We start from the raw sequence: 16,335 nt of genomic DNA on the forward strand, positions 1-16,335 counted from the left end.
GGGACATATTGCGATTTTTGCTGCACCATATCCATCTGACAGCTTTAGATTCTAGTTTCTTAACACATGATGATTTGATGAGCACAAGGGTTAATGTTGACAATTGCCAGGGAATGTGTGTTTACATGGTGACTGGCTGGGTTATGATACCATCAGGATCTGATGATGGTATCCCACTACAGACTGCAACAGGCATACAGCCATATGTACTGACGCTGGAAGGATAAGTCTAATTATTGGACAAGTGTGCCACCAGTATTTATTATCATATAATTTCACTCATAAAGTCAACTGACCGATATAATCATTTGAGTGATTTTATGGGCACATCCTGGCCTCTCACAGATATATTGGTGTCAGCTATATTTCAACTGTTTTTGTAGGAACATAATGCAAATAATCAGTTCAACTCAACCAGCTCTAAATTGCAAAATGTTGGACACAATAATAATCTAAGGGTATAATGTATGATTGTGTAACAGTTACAGGTTCCATTTTCTGTATTCACTGCTTTTGATACTTTCAGTACATTTCCCAATACATTTACCAAAGCAACATTTTCAGGGATCGACCTTTACTTGTAATGAAGTATATTATAGGGGTAGATGATTAGCAGCTCTGGCTGATATTCAGCATTTTTCCACTTATCGGTATCAGTGATTTTTCTGTCAGATTACTACTTTAAAAATGTGCTACTCTGGCTGTGATGCAGTATCCTCTCACGCTGTGTCTGGTCCACAACACTATCTGATTGGTAACACGTCACAATAACTGTCCTGTGTACAATAAAATAATGTGAATCTGTAAAGTAACTAGTAGCTGAATTAATACATCAAATAAATGTAGTTGAAAGGAAGTATAAAGTAGCAGCAACTAGAACTACTCAAGTAAAACACCTCAAAATTGAACATAGGAGCAATATTTTGTAAATTGTTCATGGGTTTATTTCATCACTGGTTGTCCAAAGTATCAACACAGAGTTTCATTTTTACTGCAATCGTTTTTCAGGCTCAGGTTTCCTTGAGTTTGAATCATCTGTATCAGCCCTAAAAAAGTCATATCAGTCAACCCCTAGTGTAATGACAGTGTAGTATAAGTATTTTTAGGATTCAATTTAAGGATCTAAATACTTCATGACTTGAACTTGATCTTAACAGAATAAATGTGTGGCTTCTTTAGTGAAAGCCACCAACCGATTCCATGAAAGTATGACCACAGTACTTTGATCAGTAATGGTCAAATAATGTAGTGACTTTCAGGGGCCATTCCACATAATGAGCGCCTTTACTTATCATCCTACATGAACCTTGTGTTGAAAATAATTATACATTTTAAAGGCCGAACTTGTAGTGTTTACAGTGAAGTATTGCATCTTTTACTTGAATATATGAATACTTCTTCCACTATTGCGACTAGGTATTCGTACACATACATAGAGACGTGGCAAACACGCTTAAGTCAAACAAGATGTTTTTTTTGTTTATTGCTGTTGTTGTTGTTGTTGTTGTTGTTGTTTTTAGAAACCCCCCATGCTCATGTGGTTACTAGAGAATTTCTATGAAGTGCAACGGTGTTCTGTGTTAACTCCGGGATAGTTTGCTGTGTTTACTCGGCCAACTAAAAAACGCAGCCCTTCAGGACACGCCCACTTTACTCCACGACACGCCCCCTGACATAACTTCCTGCATTAACATACTTATTTTAACCTAACTCATGGCCTTTTCCTGAAACCTTACAGATTTATCTTTGTGCTTAAATCAACCCGAGCAGTTCTGGTGTGTAAAACCGCGCCAAACTGTGCCCGTTTCGAGGCTGTATCATATAGTGGGCGTGTCCTGTGGTTCTGGGAGTCCGCAGATAGACCCACTTCGGAGGGAAACATGACAGCGTGACGTCTCAACAACAGCCTCCCCGAATGTCCAAGGTATGTTTGTAGCTAACGTTACCAGTTATTATCTTACTAGACGTCCTGTCCAGCAGTTAGCTTGTATCTGATAATTATGTGTACCAAGCAGGAATTTAAAGCAGTAACGTCCCGCTCGTGAAACAGAGTTTCTAACGGTTGGTCAGAGCCCACATGTTGCTAGCAGGTTTAGCGCAATGCTACTAACTGCTAACTGCTAACATGCTAATATATATGACTCGCTAACTAAGCTTGATGAAGAAGTCTGACACAGTCCCCGGGCTTTTTCCATGTCCTGGAATCCCGTCAAACCCACCACATAAGGGTTCATCACCCGTAATAGAAGTTGTTTGCCCCAGTGATGTGGGTGAAACGTCCTGTCAGTAACAGTTGACGTTACATTTTGTCATACTTTTTTAGCTTAGTGCTGTTATTTATATATGTTAGCACTGGAATTAGGTAACAAAGTGAAGCCCCCTCCTCACCCTCTGTGGTGTTTGACTCCGTTTGGGGAACCAGTGGTATAAGGGTCAGACAGAGGCGAAGGAGTTTTGATGAGCACAAAATCTAATGTTGATAATCGCCAGTAAATATGTGTTTACATGGTGAGTGGCTGGGTTATAATACTATCAGGATCTAATGATGGTGTCCCACTAAAGACTTCATTAGACAAACAGCCATCTATACTCATGCTGGAAGGATAAGTCTAATTATTAATCACCTCAAAGTAAAGACATTGCCACCAGTTTTTAATGACAACTTATTATTTTACTTCTGTATCAAGCATGTGTGCTGCTTTTCTCTGTTTTATAGCAGTGTGAATTAAATGAGAGCATGACCAATACATTTGTCGGTTGATTTGATGGGCAGATGTTGGCCTCTCACAGGTATATTGGTATCAGCTGTATTATGACTGTTTTTGGAGGAACATACTGCAGGAAAACATTCGCACAGGTGATATTATTATAAGATGAAACATCCAAGCCCAAGGTGAGCTCCTTAAAATATCTTGTTTTGTCCAGAGATAGTTCATTTTCTCTCCAGGAGATATTTCCTTTAAAAAATTACTGATTAATTGGTCAACAGAACAGTTGACAGCTAATTTAATATTTGACATCTAATCCATTCATTGGCTGATCGTTGTTGTTCTCAGGATTAATATAATGATGAAAAAACCTGGATTATGAAAATAATTGTTAGTCACAGCCCTTTACAATGTTATTTTCAGTAAACACTGCATCTTTAAAGACAGAGGTTTAAAGGCAGCACACAAATATACTCCCAGCAACACGAACACGTGTCATCATGTAAATGTCAAACAGATGCAAAAATGGCTATGAACTGCCAGAATACACAAATTGCTGTAAATGAAAAAAATGCCTTTTTAAAGGGAAGAGGCCTGTCAGCCTACAACAGAAAAAATAGAAAAGCAATGTTACTGAAGTTGAGAATAAACACTGGTGCTGGTGCTGATTACTACTTTAATAGAAGAAATCACCTTACCAATCAAGATTCTGGCTCACACAGAACACTACAGCTGCTTGGCACACTGTCCCCCATGTGATTTTCCACGGAGCTTGTAAATCACCAAGGCCTAATAGTGAGGGAGATCGGGTGCGATTGTTCACTCACAGGCAAGGAGGCAAGGAGAGGTTGGCAAATGGAGGAGAAACAACACAAAACTCACACAGACCTGCAACACTAAGACCGTAACAGTAACGTGTTGTAGCAAACAGGAATGGAGCCAATCCTGCAAAATGTTCATAAAGATTCTGAATGTTCAGTTCCATGAATCTTGCCCTTATTTTCATTTTCAGGCTTGATTTTTATGATTATTCATGAATTCATCTTACACATCTCTTTACAATTTAAAAAGCATCAGTAGTGTCAGGGAAGGGCATGATGAATCTGAAAGGCAACAGGGGAAAAGAATGTGTATAACTATATTTGGGTTGGTTGAACAGAGTCCCCATGGATGACCTGACCAAAGCCCTCTCGGCCAGCTTCGCTGTGTCCAAAGAGCCCAACAGTACAGCCGCCCCCCACCCTCGGCTGGCACAGTACAAGAGCAAATACAGCGTGCTGGAGCAGAGCGAGCGACGCCGGCGCTTTCTTGACCTGCAGAAAAGGTAAATGTCCTGAACTTTCAGTTTTTCAACCTGCGTTTTTTAACTGACATTAGTTTATAGTACAGAGCCTAATAAACAGCTTCTTCAATGTGAATATATCCCGGTTTCTCTACTCGATAACAGTAGACAGAGTATCTTTGGGTTTGGTACAAAATGATATATTTGAGAACATCGTCTTGGCCTTTGGGGAAACTCTGATCAACATTTTCTGACATTTTATAGACTAAACAACCAGTCGATTAGATGAGAAAATATTCAACAGATTCATCAACAATAAAAATAAACATAAATTGCAGCTGTAGTTCTAAATGTTTTTAGTGACTACTATGGCTAACATACAGATAAATTACTCGTCATGTTTTCTTGTTATAACACAATGCAAGTATCTGAATGTGCCTTTCCTCCGTCACTTATCTCAGTAAAAGGTTAAACTACGTCAACCATGCGCGGCGTCTGGCTGATGGGGACTGGACGGGGGCAGACAGCGATGGAGAGGATGACATGGAGAAACAAGAGGAGGGGGAACGGGGGCAAGACGACGCCACAGAGGAGGAAGAGGGGATGGAGGTTGAGAGGAGGAAGCTGCCAAAACATTACGCAAACCAGGTCAGTGCTTGATGTGTTATTACCCAGAGATCTTATTCATGTGTGAATGACAGCACATTAACCTATGTTCCATCTTAATACGTTCTTCATCTTGGCCAGCAGAGGGGGCATGAGTTCCTAGAATGACTGCCCAACAACAAGCCTGTTGTATTCCAGCATTTGACCATTTTTTGACCCTTGAGTTGAGCATTGATGAACATGTAAAAAAAACATTTTTCTTTCTCCATAGATCATGCTGTCAGAGTGGCTGGTGGATGTGCCATCAGAGCTGGACACTGATTGGCTAATGGTGGTCTGTCCTGTGGGGAAAAGATCTCTCATTGTTGCCTCCAAGGTAAGAACCTGTCACTGCTCTTTTACACACTCTCTCGCTGCGGTCCATGAATTTCATGAAGGAAAACAATAATTATTTCAAAGCACCACATTGTTATTGTGTGAGCTGCCTCTTTTTGGATTTTGAACTAGTTTCTATCCTTGCTGTTGCTGATGTGTCATTTTCAGCCCTGATAGAAATTTCGATTTTCGAAATTGAATTAAGATGAACGACAGTAGTCAGAATGTTTTCTAATCTGAATGCAGTGTCATGGCTTTACTGAATCAGTGTTGTGAGAGGAAATTGTTGTGCTTTGCATCTATTGCTCATAAATCTAAACTGTTGTAGGATGAGTTACCTTGTCTGGTAAACGCTACATTAAATTAGTCATATGGGCAGTAAAGTAGCAAGCCAGACGTGGTTTCATTACGATACTGAAAAGATTCAGATTTGTGTATATAAGAGGCAAAATGACTCCCAAATGAATCATAAAATGATCTTAAATTGAGTCTATGTTTCAGTGTCAAGTGGTATTATCAATATTAAATACTCAGCTGCATAAGTTACTGTCATGCTGATTTAACACTAATCATGTCATGTCATTAGATTATAACATGGGAACAAAAAGATCAGAAAAGATGGAACGTCTTTCTCTTTGCTGTGAAGGTGCCTTGTGAAAAAAGAGACAAGAGGGTGTTACATTTTTTTTATTGTTTTCACAATTTTCTTCCACTCATTTAGCCAAAACACAAAAGGTTTTTGTGTGTAATTTCTAAAGCGGTAGTATCATGATCATCTAAATATCAAGGGAAGTGAAATTTGCTGTCAGTATCTTCTTGTGAAGAAAAATAATCTCCATCATAACGTGGGGGATTTTCCTATTTACTCTCTTACAACATCTTCTGTGGTATTCTGTGTAAGTGTTGAACGGAAGGCAACTGCCTCGTTTACCTCATACTATGTCAGTTTCATGGTTATTGAGTAATAAAACCTCATCAGTGTGAGGTGCAGATTACTGGTAACTCTAGTTAAACATGTCTGTCCTTTCATTCTGGCACTAGACTACAGCTTTCCTCTATTGCCAAACACAAATATTTGTTGTACGAGTGTCACATACACTCCACACCCTGCCACATCATACTGACAGTCATCTAGTTCCTCACTCATTATTTCAGACTTTGACCTCATTGACGACAAAACTGAAGACTGAAAACAAGAACTGAAGACGCTTATAAAAACAAAAACGGCGGATGGTTTCTGTTGCTTGAGGAAAACTGAATGTGACATGTTTCATCTCCATGCATGCATTCACATTTATTTTTCAGAGTTACGTAATGTGACACTTTTTAGCTTTTTATCTTCTCAAAAGTTCCTGTGCAGCTCTGTGGGAACTCTTGTGGCACCAAATCTATCAAGAAATCTATCAAGTTAGAATGTTCGATGTCTGCTGGGATCGACTACCACAAAACAACTCCAAACTGTGTAACTGATGGAGCCACGAGAACAATGGGAGCTATAAATGGGGTCATTAATCAGACAATCATCAAGTTGTCCTGGGAATTGAAGTATGTTACACTTTCCTATTTTAGATGCATTTAGGGCAAACAAAATAGAAAATGCACGTCAATTATGATACATTTGAACCAGAGCTGGGCGATAACTCAGAAGTAGCTCTCATATTTCCAGTGAAATCGTGTTGTAAGGATTGTCTTATCATCGGCTAATCACTTCAGCTGTAGCAACAATGTGATCTGATATGCATTTTATATATCATATTACCAAATAATGTTGTTGTAATGATTCTGAGTAAATTATAATAAAAAATTTAAAAAAACACTAAAAGTAATTATATTTTTTGTTTTACAAATATCAAGAGTTTTGTATCATGTAATGCATGATAGTGAAACACTGGGGCCGAGATAAGGCCAATCACTAGAAGAGACCAGATTATCAAATTATGTGATCTTTTTCTCTTTCTTAGAGCCAACAACTTTGCAAACTACATTTCAGTCTGAGTTTGACAGTTAAAATGACAAAGAGAAGAGTAGCTGCCACTGTGGTAATATCTCCCTCATGTATCAACTGTGTTTCTGTAGGGTTCCACTGCAGCGTACACTAAAAGCGGCTACTGTGTGAACCGTTTCCCCTCCCTGCTGCCCGGTGGGAACCGACACAACTCAGCCATGGGAAAAGGTAGGTGGTCCGTTGTATGTGAAGCGCAGTGGTCTATTATAGTGGAGAGCTCGGATAATTTAGGGTCACAGGAAAGTTATGGTCCAACAGAAGGTTACACCACTGGCTCCCATTCACCTGTTCAGGTTATTTTGCCGGAACGTCAAACTTAGGTTCTATTGTAGTAATCACAGACAGTTATTTATCCTCTTAAACCCATCTACCTTCTGGGTCAGATCCCAGATGTACCAAATACAGTGTAATTATAGGTAAATGTTTATAACACAATGATAAAACATAGACTTAGATCCTCGGCTTCCACATCGAACGAGATTTTTACAATCTTAAAGCTTTTATTGGGGAAATAAAAGGAAACAACTGGACAGTAAGGAGGTCAAAAATCACAGCCTTTTTTTTCACAGCCGCATTTGTTGCCAAAATGCCTTGCAGCACTGTTCATGGTGGTGAGTGGGGGTTGGTATTTTAGAAATCTCCTAGCTACTTTTTGTTCCAAAATATCATACAGGATCAAAAAAGTTATTTGCACAATAGAATATCAGAACTTGTACATTTTGTGCTGCTTGTGTCAATCAAAAATCTCATCAAACCCCTTAAAGATACAGTATGTTGGGAGTACCTCTATTATGAGACTCTAAAAGTCTTCTAATGGCTTTCTACTTAGCAAATATTAGCTTATGTGATAATGAATGAGTTTTCCTCTGGTATATACACTAAATCCATAAATAGCCCTGTGAATGTTTTGCTTGCAGACTACACAATCCTGGACTGCATTTACAGCGAGGTGGACAGAACATACTATATCCTGGATGTTATGTGCTGGAGAGGCCACCCGGTCTACGACTGCCCGGTAAAACTGACTTCTAATCCTCCAACAATCCAGGAATGCCTGTCTAATTGCTTAAGTAGCAAAGTCTGGGCCACAGATGTGTGTTTTTGCCACGTTGCCCATCGCATTGGCTCTGGATTCGCAAAAAAGTTTTCTTGTTTACATCGCTTGTTCTCTCATCAACAGACCGAGTTCCGTTTCTACTGGCTCCATTCCAAAGTTCAGGAGGCGGACGGCCTTTCAGAGATCGCCAAACGCAACCCTGTGAGTAACAGCAGGAATAGAGCCTCCTCACTCCATGTTCCATTTTTCCTTCCTAGTTCTCAGTTCCTAGAATTGTTGGATAAGACGCTGTAAAATGTTTATTCAATCTTGGTTTTCTGCATTTTGTGCTTGTTGTGCTTTGTGCCTCATTGCACCTTGTTTCCACATGTGGGATGAATAAAGACCTCTACTTGAACTTAATCCCCCTCAGGGGGAAATGAGACAAAGGAAAGGCAAACTCCATCCTCAGTCCTTCAGTCCTAATTGGGCTTTTAAGTGATTATTACACGCAAATCTGGAAGATTATGGTGCTTTTAGGATGCCTGAGTGAACTTTGAGTTCGAGTTCCACCTTTTAATCTTCTGCGTTTGTGCAGCAGAGCCCAGTAGGAGCTAAATCAGGCTTAGTCCTTGTAGAGTAAACTCGCCATTGGAAAGCAATTTCTCACATTTGACAAGAAGACAAATTGTGTTTGGAACTAACAAGGTGGTGCTCTGGTTTTGTTTGGTCCAACAGTTCCGGTTTGTCAGCCTCCAAAGCACTGACTGCACAGTGGAGTCGATTCAGAAAGCCCTGGCAGCTGAGTACAGCTTCGGCGTAAGAAAAGTTCTTTGTCCTTCAACTGTTTCCAGCAAACACCTTAGTGTTGCACCTTGCAAGCAGTGTTTGAAAATGCTAAGTGTGAGGATTTTGGGGGAGATGATTCTTTGTCTTTATATGAAACACAAACAGAGAGACATTTATTTGTCTGCATCTCATCTGGCTGTAGGTGGATGGACTTCTCTTCTACCACAAGCAGACCCACTACACCCCGGGCAGCACCCCTCTGGTGGGCTGGCTTCGCCCCTACATGGTCACCGACATCCTGGGCATAGAGGTTCCCGAAGGAGCCCTCACCACCAAGCCTGAATACGCTAGCCACCAGCTGCAGCAGATCCTGGAACACAAGAAAACATCTACTGAAGTCCGGCCGGCCAACAGAAGCGGAGGCTACGAGCTAGAGTACCTGTCCACCCCGAACCAGGACAGCGGGGACACTGTGAACTTTTTGAATCAAAAGCCAATATGTGAGGCACACATGGAGCTCTGAGTGGGAGGCTTAACGAGATGCAAATTGCTAACTCAAGCCTTCTGAGTGGTGGTGGCCCACATATAGCTCTATAGAATGTCTGCTGAATGGTTTTGCAGATCTGACCAATTGCAAAGCATGGCTAATTCTAATCCGGCACTGCACAGGACGCCCTCAGAGTGCAGATTAGTAGAGCTGTGCTACCTGCGTATGTGTTTTTATATGGCTAAAAAAAGTCTGCCTTTGACATCTTTACCTATACCTGCCACAGAACTCCGAAACTGATTAGTTTCCTTGAGAGTAATTGCACACTATTTAGCCACTATAATTACTTAGTCACCGTCTTTTTGTAAATCCCTTTCACCACATTGCAGACAGTCACATAAGATCAAAAACGAGGACAAGAGGTTTTCTTATGAGATCTGCTGCAAAGTGCCGCACAGTAAGTGTTGTGGTCAGGTTGTCACTTTGCTGCTCTGCACATCTTGCAGTTCTCGCATAAGAAACATATCGAGTGTTGTCATCCACGATCACTGATGCTTAATTAATTTTTTAGCAGATCATCAACTTGAGCAACAGTAACGGAGAATCTGTAGGATGTCGACTGTTTTGGAAGTTGAAGTGTTGCTGACCGCCCTGTGGGTTGTTATCGTCCTGATCAGCAGCAGTGACATGGACTTTTACAATTTAATATTAAATTTAGAATAGCTTAGAGATGTTTTTAAAGTGTATGTATCTAAATAAATTGGGTTTTTTTAATTGGCTGACACTGTCTGCATTGCGTTCCCACTGGTTGTTATATTTGTGCCATTGTATTTTAAAGGTCTGTTTCTGCAGATGCAGTTCAGTCCTCTGTGAGAGACAATTTGAAAGCAGGATGTGTCATGAAATTCTGTAGCTCACAATGATCAACTCACAATGACATTATAGTCTAATCATGGAAATGTGATAGGTTCACACTTACTAGATGATCAGTCACCTGATTATTATTACAGTTACTTACGTTACTACGCCTTGTGATCATGCAAATGCTCATAATTTAGTGTTACCAATTCTCTTTATTAGACTTAAACAAAGTGAAGTCTTGAACAGGCATTCTAGAAATTAAAGAAACTATTTAAATTAAAAACTAATTAAATCCTGGTCATTTTTACCACCATTAACACCATTCACACATTACGGAAGCCAAGAACAGCCGTGCTTGCAATTACTTTTTTAAATACTGTTATCTTGAGATCACAAGTTAATTATTTTGCATTTCTTTTAAAAAATAAATGTTGCAAGCAAGCGTGTATGTAATATTTTTTACTTCTCTTACAAGGCAATGATTGACAGACTGTATGTAAAAGGTAGAAAAAAAGGTTAAAAGTTTTATATAATTTGCATAATTTATAAAAGTTAACTGGAAGTACAGAAACTCCTTTAAATGTAATCTTAATAACTGCACACCACTGACTTGACCTAACACGTTCTGTCAATGTAAGTGCATGTCGCTGATGTTCCAGTGTATGGTAAAACATGAGTCATTCTGCTGCTGATCAGCAGAAATCGTGAGTATCTCTTTCCCTCTGCGCAGGGCTTACTGTGTCATTTGCGTAACCGTGAAGAGCTGGGCGGAAATTGACAACAGGAAAAGACATGAGAGCTTCTGGCAGGGCTGTGAATTTTGTTTCAGCAACTTGTACCAACACATCTGAGAGAGAGCACCCAAGATCATTTCCCTTACCAGATCGTGGCTGTATGAGTAGTTTACTGTATCTTAGCAGAGTTTCCTTTCCCCCTTTGTTTCCCTGTTTCAGGTGAGAATACAGTTTGACAGTTACTACCGAAAGTGTACAGTTTTTAAACTCCTTGGATCTGTGTCCGTTTTGACATATTCAGGCCTGCTTGTCTGGAATCAGTTGGTAGTATGACTTTAAAGGTAGTAGTAGTAGTAGTAGTAGTAGTAGTAGTAGTAGTAGTAGTAGTAGTAGTAGTAGTAGTAGTAGTAGTAGTAGTGGTAGAGGCTTCAAAGGAATGATCCATTTTTACTTACACAAAGTTCCCTGTGAAATATCTCAAGATCAATTAAATGGTATCGGTACATATTTTTGTTAATGTTTATGGTCCCCAGATGGTGAATCCTGACTTCTCTTGCAGTGCTACCATGAGGTTTATATTTTATGGTTATGGGTGAAAAATCTCAACAGCTATGGCCAGGATTGCTGTGAAATTTACTCGACACAATCATGGTCATCTCAGGAGGAGTTAATCACATTGAAGTGATCTCTAAACCTGGTTATCTCACACCATCATCAAATACTCTGTCAAGTTTTTGTTTGTGACCAAACACCTGCCAAACCAACGCTCCCTCCCCCCCTCAGCTGTACTTTTCATTTGATGCTAATTAGCAAATGACAGCATGCAAACATTACACACATACCGGTTAACCGTCAGCATTTTTCATGTTAGCACGCTGACCTTAGCATTCAGCACAAAGGCAGGTGTACCAAAGGGCAAAGTCAAAGAAATGCGTGCTGTTGACTCTAAAATTCAGAGCATGTCAACACTGGATTTTGGGGCTTAAAATCACGTAAGCCCCAAAGTCCCCCAAAATGAATGTGTGTGGGTACGGGGCCTGATGTTTGAAGAGACGGCCTGGCCCGTTTGACGGGGTTAAGGTCAGGGCTGCATGCAGGCAAGTCAAGTTCATCCTCACCAAATTCAGGTGAGCATGACTTTATGGTGCGTATGATCATTGTGGGGCATTACAAGGGCCGTAGCTGTTGAGTTGGAGGCTCCCAGTGGGCTAAAATGTCTCCGTATCCTCCACACTGAGAGTTTGCAGTCAACCATTTTGTGTCCAATCTGTTGTGGCTCCTAGGTGCTTCCCCCTCACAGCAATATCACTTACAGCTGAGGTACAGGGGCAGAGATAGGTGGTAGAAACTTTAAAAACTGGCTTTTAATTTGATGACAAGTCCCAATTGCAGATAACGAGAGAACCACAACGCTGCTATCAGTGAAGTTTTAAGATCTTCACATGAATGTAAAATGAAAAACAGGACAGTCTCGCTAGACCAGCATGCACTGCAGCCAAAAGACATGTTGTGTCTTGTGTTTGAACCGCTGCTCACTTTTTCTACAATGGAAAGAAAAAAGTCGTGTTTTCTCCTGTTCTTGCTCTTATGATGATGGTATCACTATTGCTCTTACCACCTACACGGAACATCGACAGGTGAAAACAACACGCTCGCAACCCCTCTGTGGGGACTGTTCAACTTATTCCTGGAAACATGAGATCACCGACTGAGGTGGAGGAAGGTGCACAATGCAGGCGAAGGAAAGTCTGTATACCACAAATACAATATCTCATCACGCGGTGACTCCTGGAAAGCATCAAACATCACACACTGACAAACGATAAGCATGAGTGCAGATAACTGTAGTTAGCAGGAGCCGATTATGATGTGCTTTTTCTGCGTTTTGGGTGAGATTTTCTTTCTCCCTAAATGCAAACAAGGAAAAAGTGATTATTTGGTTCTGAAGTTAATTTCCTGCGAATGATGCTCCAGAAAACTCAATATGAGCAATGTCTTTGTGTGGTTTCAGGTATCATCGACCCATTTCATGACATCTGCGGTCAAATGTGCAAATGCAGTATTTCTGCAAAAACGTACGGAGTACTAGACCCTTCCAGACTTGTAGCATTTCAGAAGATGTTTGTTCATCGAGTACAGTCGGATGATTTCTGTCTCACATTGAGTCACCCCTAAACCGAGAGCCCTGTCACAGAGAGCAAAGTCAGGCATGCGGTTGCTGCAGGAATCCAGCTATTAGTCAGCAACACCAATCACTTTCCAGGAACTGAGTACCTGTGAGTCCACAGTCATACTTCTCAGAGTGCTCTGTCTCCCACACACGCACAAGTTTGGTTTACTTTAAGCCTCTCTGATCTCGATGAAAACCACGAGCTAAATTCTGCCTGTTCTGCACCTCTGCAGCACCTGTCAGACATATGATGTTCCAAACACGGAGTTGCTAAAGCTGAACCAGAGGTGTCCACCCACTGTGCATTTTACAAAATCTTGTTGTTCTTGTTGTTGTTTTTTTGATAACCATGAATAACTTTATCTTCCTCTCCAGCTTTTACCAACCGGTCTGATGGGTTAAATCTTCCATCAACTTAAATATTTGATGCACTCGATTTTCTTTTTTTTTACTCTGAGTTGACACGACGTGGGCAGTCCTCTGGCTTCACCAATCACATTTTCCCAAATGACATGATGTCAGCTGGTTGGACAGGAAGTCTATTGTTGTCCACTCCCTTTTCCCTTTGGTTTTCAAGTTAGACTTTCTCACGCCTCATTATTTACAGTTCCCCTATTGTGGGGTCTGGCTATTTGTGGGAAAAGAAATAGACCCAGCATGTGAACGTACCTATAATTTCCGACCTTTTCTTACCGAAACACTTGAAGTCGAAGAAGGGGACAGCCTAAGTGTCTTTATCTCCAGGTATAATAAGAAATCTATGATGTGAAAGTTAACACAGCCTTGAGAAATTCAATGCGGTCCATGTTATACATAAGAATACTTTTATAGCTTCATTAAAAACACATCAAGGTATGAATTAAAGCCCATCAATAGTCTGGCAGGAAATGCAATCTCCTGCCTGCACTTGAACTAACCTCCCTGCTGAAAGATATCTGCAGGCTATAATATTCCTGTCGAGACCTGCCTTGTGTTCATGGGTCATATTACAGTGACTTTATCGTACTGTCGGGTATTTTCTGTTTCCTATGATGTCATGCAATTCCTGTAAATTGTACCGGGTAAGAATGTAGCCAGGGGGATGCATGAGTCGAAAGTTTCACTAATTAAATTGCTATTCTTGCAACAGACTATTACGGGAGGACCTGCCCCCGTTAGTTATTTCCTCTCATTTTATTTCATGCATCGGTAATGCGCAGTGATACTGTAGTTTGGAGACTGCTGCTGTGATGGGGACTAACAGCTAACGCAAAGATGTGCACAGTACAGAATGTTTCAGATATAGACTACAGTGACAGATAAGCAATATAATAAAAAGGAATAGTTCACACAGGAAATAAAACTCAGTCATCATCAACTCGATGCCACCATGCCGATGGAAAGTCAAGTCAAGTTTTGTAGTTCTCAAAACAACGCCAGCGTCGCAGCATTCTCCTAAACACCTGAAGTGGGTGGGTACTTGTTTTAAAAAGTTACAAAACCACTGAAAACAAGATCAGAGCTTCTGTATAGATCATCCGGTGTAATCCAAATCCCTAAAAGACCCAGGATCCCAAATTGATTTTAAAAGTTGTAATTGTTTACTCCCTTTCTTCACTGTTGCGGCTGAGCCCGACATCATTAGCAATCGCAATGTCTGGGGTGGGTGCACAAGCACGAACACGCACCTGGATGCAAACAAGATATATAATGTTTTAGCTCAGCAGTTACAGTGAAGATTTGGACCCAAAAATGGTGTAAACAACATCTTCCAGAGACGTCTTACCCCATCTGTTTCAGTTGTTTAGGAGAATACCACAGTGCTGTTTTGCTGTGAAGCTCCAGAAATGTTTTGTGAGCTTCAAAAGTTCACCCGACTTTCCACCAGCATGAGAGTGATTAGCCTAGATACTGACTGAATTTTTCATTATTGGGTGAACTGTTCCACTCTAGATATGTTTCATGACATGAAAAATATCCCATGGTGAAAAATAATTATGTATATTTTTGTGTAAAATAATAATGTTAACTACACATTCTTAAAAGCATGCTAACCCCCCCCCGTCACTTGTTTAAAAGGCAGCTGAATATTTTGAGTGCGGAAATATTCGCAAGTGTAAAACAAAACTCTACAACTGGTTTCCAAACTCTGATGTCACAAAACCATGCTTGCTACTTAAAGTGGGACTTAAAGGACACGGTGACAGAGGAAGAGTCCCCTTTCGTTCCTAAGAAAGCTGCTCTGTGGAATTTTGAGGCCAAAAAAGTTCGACTTCCCAGCAATAAGATTACATGGATCTTCCGTGTTGTGCCGCCCACAGAGTGTGTGCACTACAGACTGCTACCTACCGTGATGGCTAGCTTCTGGTTGGCTGTCTGGCTGATTGGATCGGAGTTAAAATGATTGAATCTCGCAGCTTTTCCAGACTTACCTAATTTTACTGGAACAAATCCGCGAACAAAACATTCTGACATTCAAACGAGTCATTTCTCGAGGGCTGTGATGCTTAGAAAGAAGCCACTTCTTTCACAATGTGAGCGTATGGAAGAAAAGTTTTTTTGCGCCCCTGGTGCTTCAGGTGATGTTGTAATTACACGGGTTAGGCTCTACGAAGGCAGTTCCTACAGGCATGGTCCAACCACTAGATACACAGCTAACCACGGCAGCCACAGTTAGCAGCAGTTAGCAGTCACCCAGCGGACAGGCCTTATGCTGCCCCCTGTTTGAGTATGAATTTGTCAGGTGGCTTATTCTTAAATAGAGCAATAGCCGCATTTTAGGAAATACACTTATTTACTTCCTGTTAGCTAACAGTCTTCGTATCTTTCCTGTCACTGTATTAGCTAACTCTTGGCAAGACAGTGAATAAGCATACAGCAACTCACAATGTTAAATCAGAGGTCTCATATTGTACAAAGTGAGTTTTCGCGTCTGTTTTTATCATAAAGCAGGGTAGGTGCTGTATAAACACTGTGAAAGTATCAAAACACAAGCTACAGAGAAATGCACACACGGCACGTTTTCAGAAACTGCCTTTAAACGAGTCAGCAGGACTTCTGTAAAGCTGTGATGTCACAGCTACACAGTCACCGCCCTCCGCAGAGCTGTGGTTACATTAATACTGTCAGAGCTATTGCATAGATGTATACAGAAGAGCTAAATACCAGATGGAAAGTTGGCGCTCATTCAAACATTATGAGAATTTTTGAGAATGGGAATTTCTTTCTGCAATGCCGCGAGCAGCCACCAGGCCAGGTCGGAAGCAAAGCTGAGCAGACGCAGCGACATGGTGGATGGTACCT

At 40.8% G+C, this 16,335-nt stretch overlaps 1 protein-coding gene across 1 annotated transcript; it reads left to right on the forward strand.

Annotated features, from left to right (window-relative positions):
- Positions 1-1,657: 1,657 nt before the first annotated feature.
- snupn (snurportin 1) lies at positions 1,658-10,067 on the forward strand. The gene is made up of 9 exons (XM_037107924.1): positions 1,658-1,924; positions 3,868-4,032; positions 4,452-4,638; positions 4,868-4,972; positions 7,048-7,144; positions 7,894-7,991; positions 8,157-8,234; positions 8,751-8,831; positions 9,004-10,067. Exons 2-9 carry the CDS (start codon positions 3,875-3,877, stop codon positions 9,322-9,324), a joined length of 1,125 nt encoding a protein of 374 aa, XP_036963819.1. The 5' UTR covers positions 1,658-1,924; positions 3,868-3,874; the 3' UTR covers positions 9,325-10,067.
- The last annotated feature ends 6,268 nt before the right edge of the window (positions 10,068-16,335 follow it).

This window comes from Acanthopagrus latus, chromosome 8, assembly GCF_904848185.1.
Source record: "Acanthopagrus latus isolate v.2019 chromosome 8, fAcaLat1.1, whole genome shotgun sequence".
NCBI lineage: Eukaryota > Metazoa > Chordata > Actinopteri > Spariformes > Sparidae > Acanthopagrus > Acanthopagrus latus.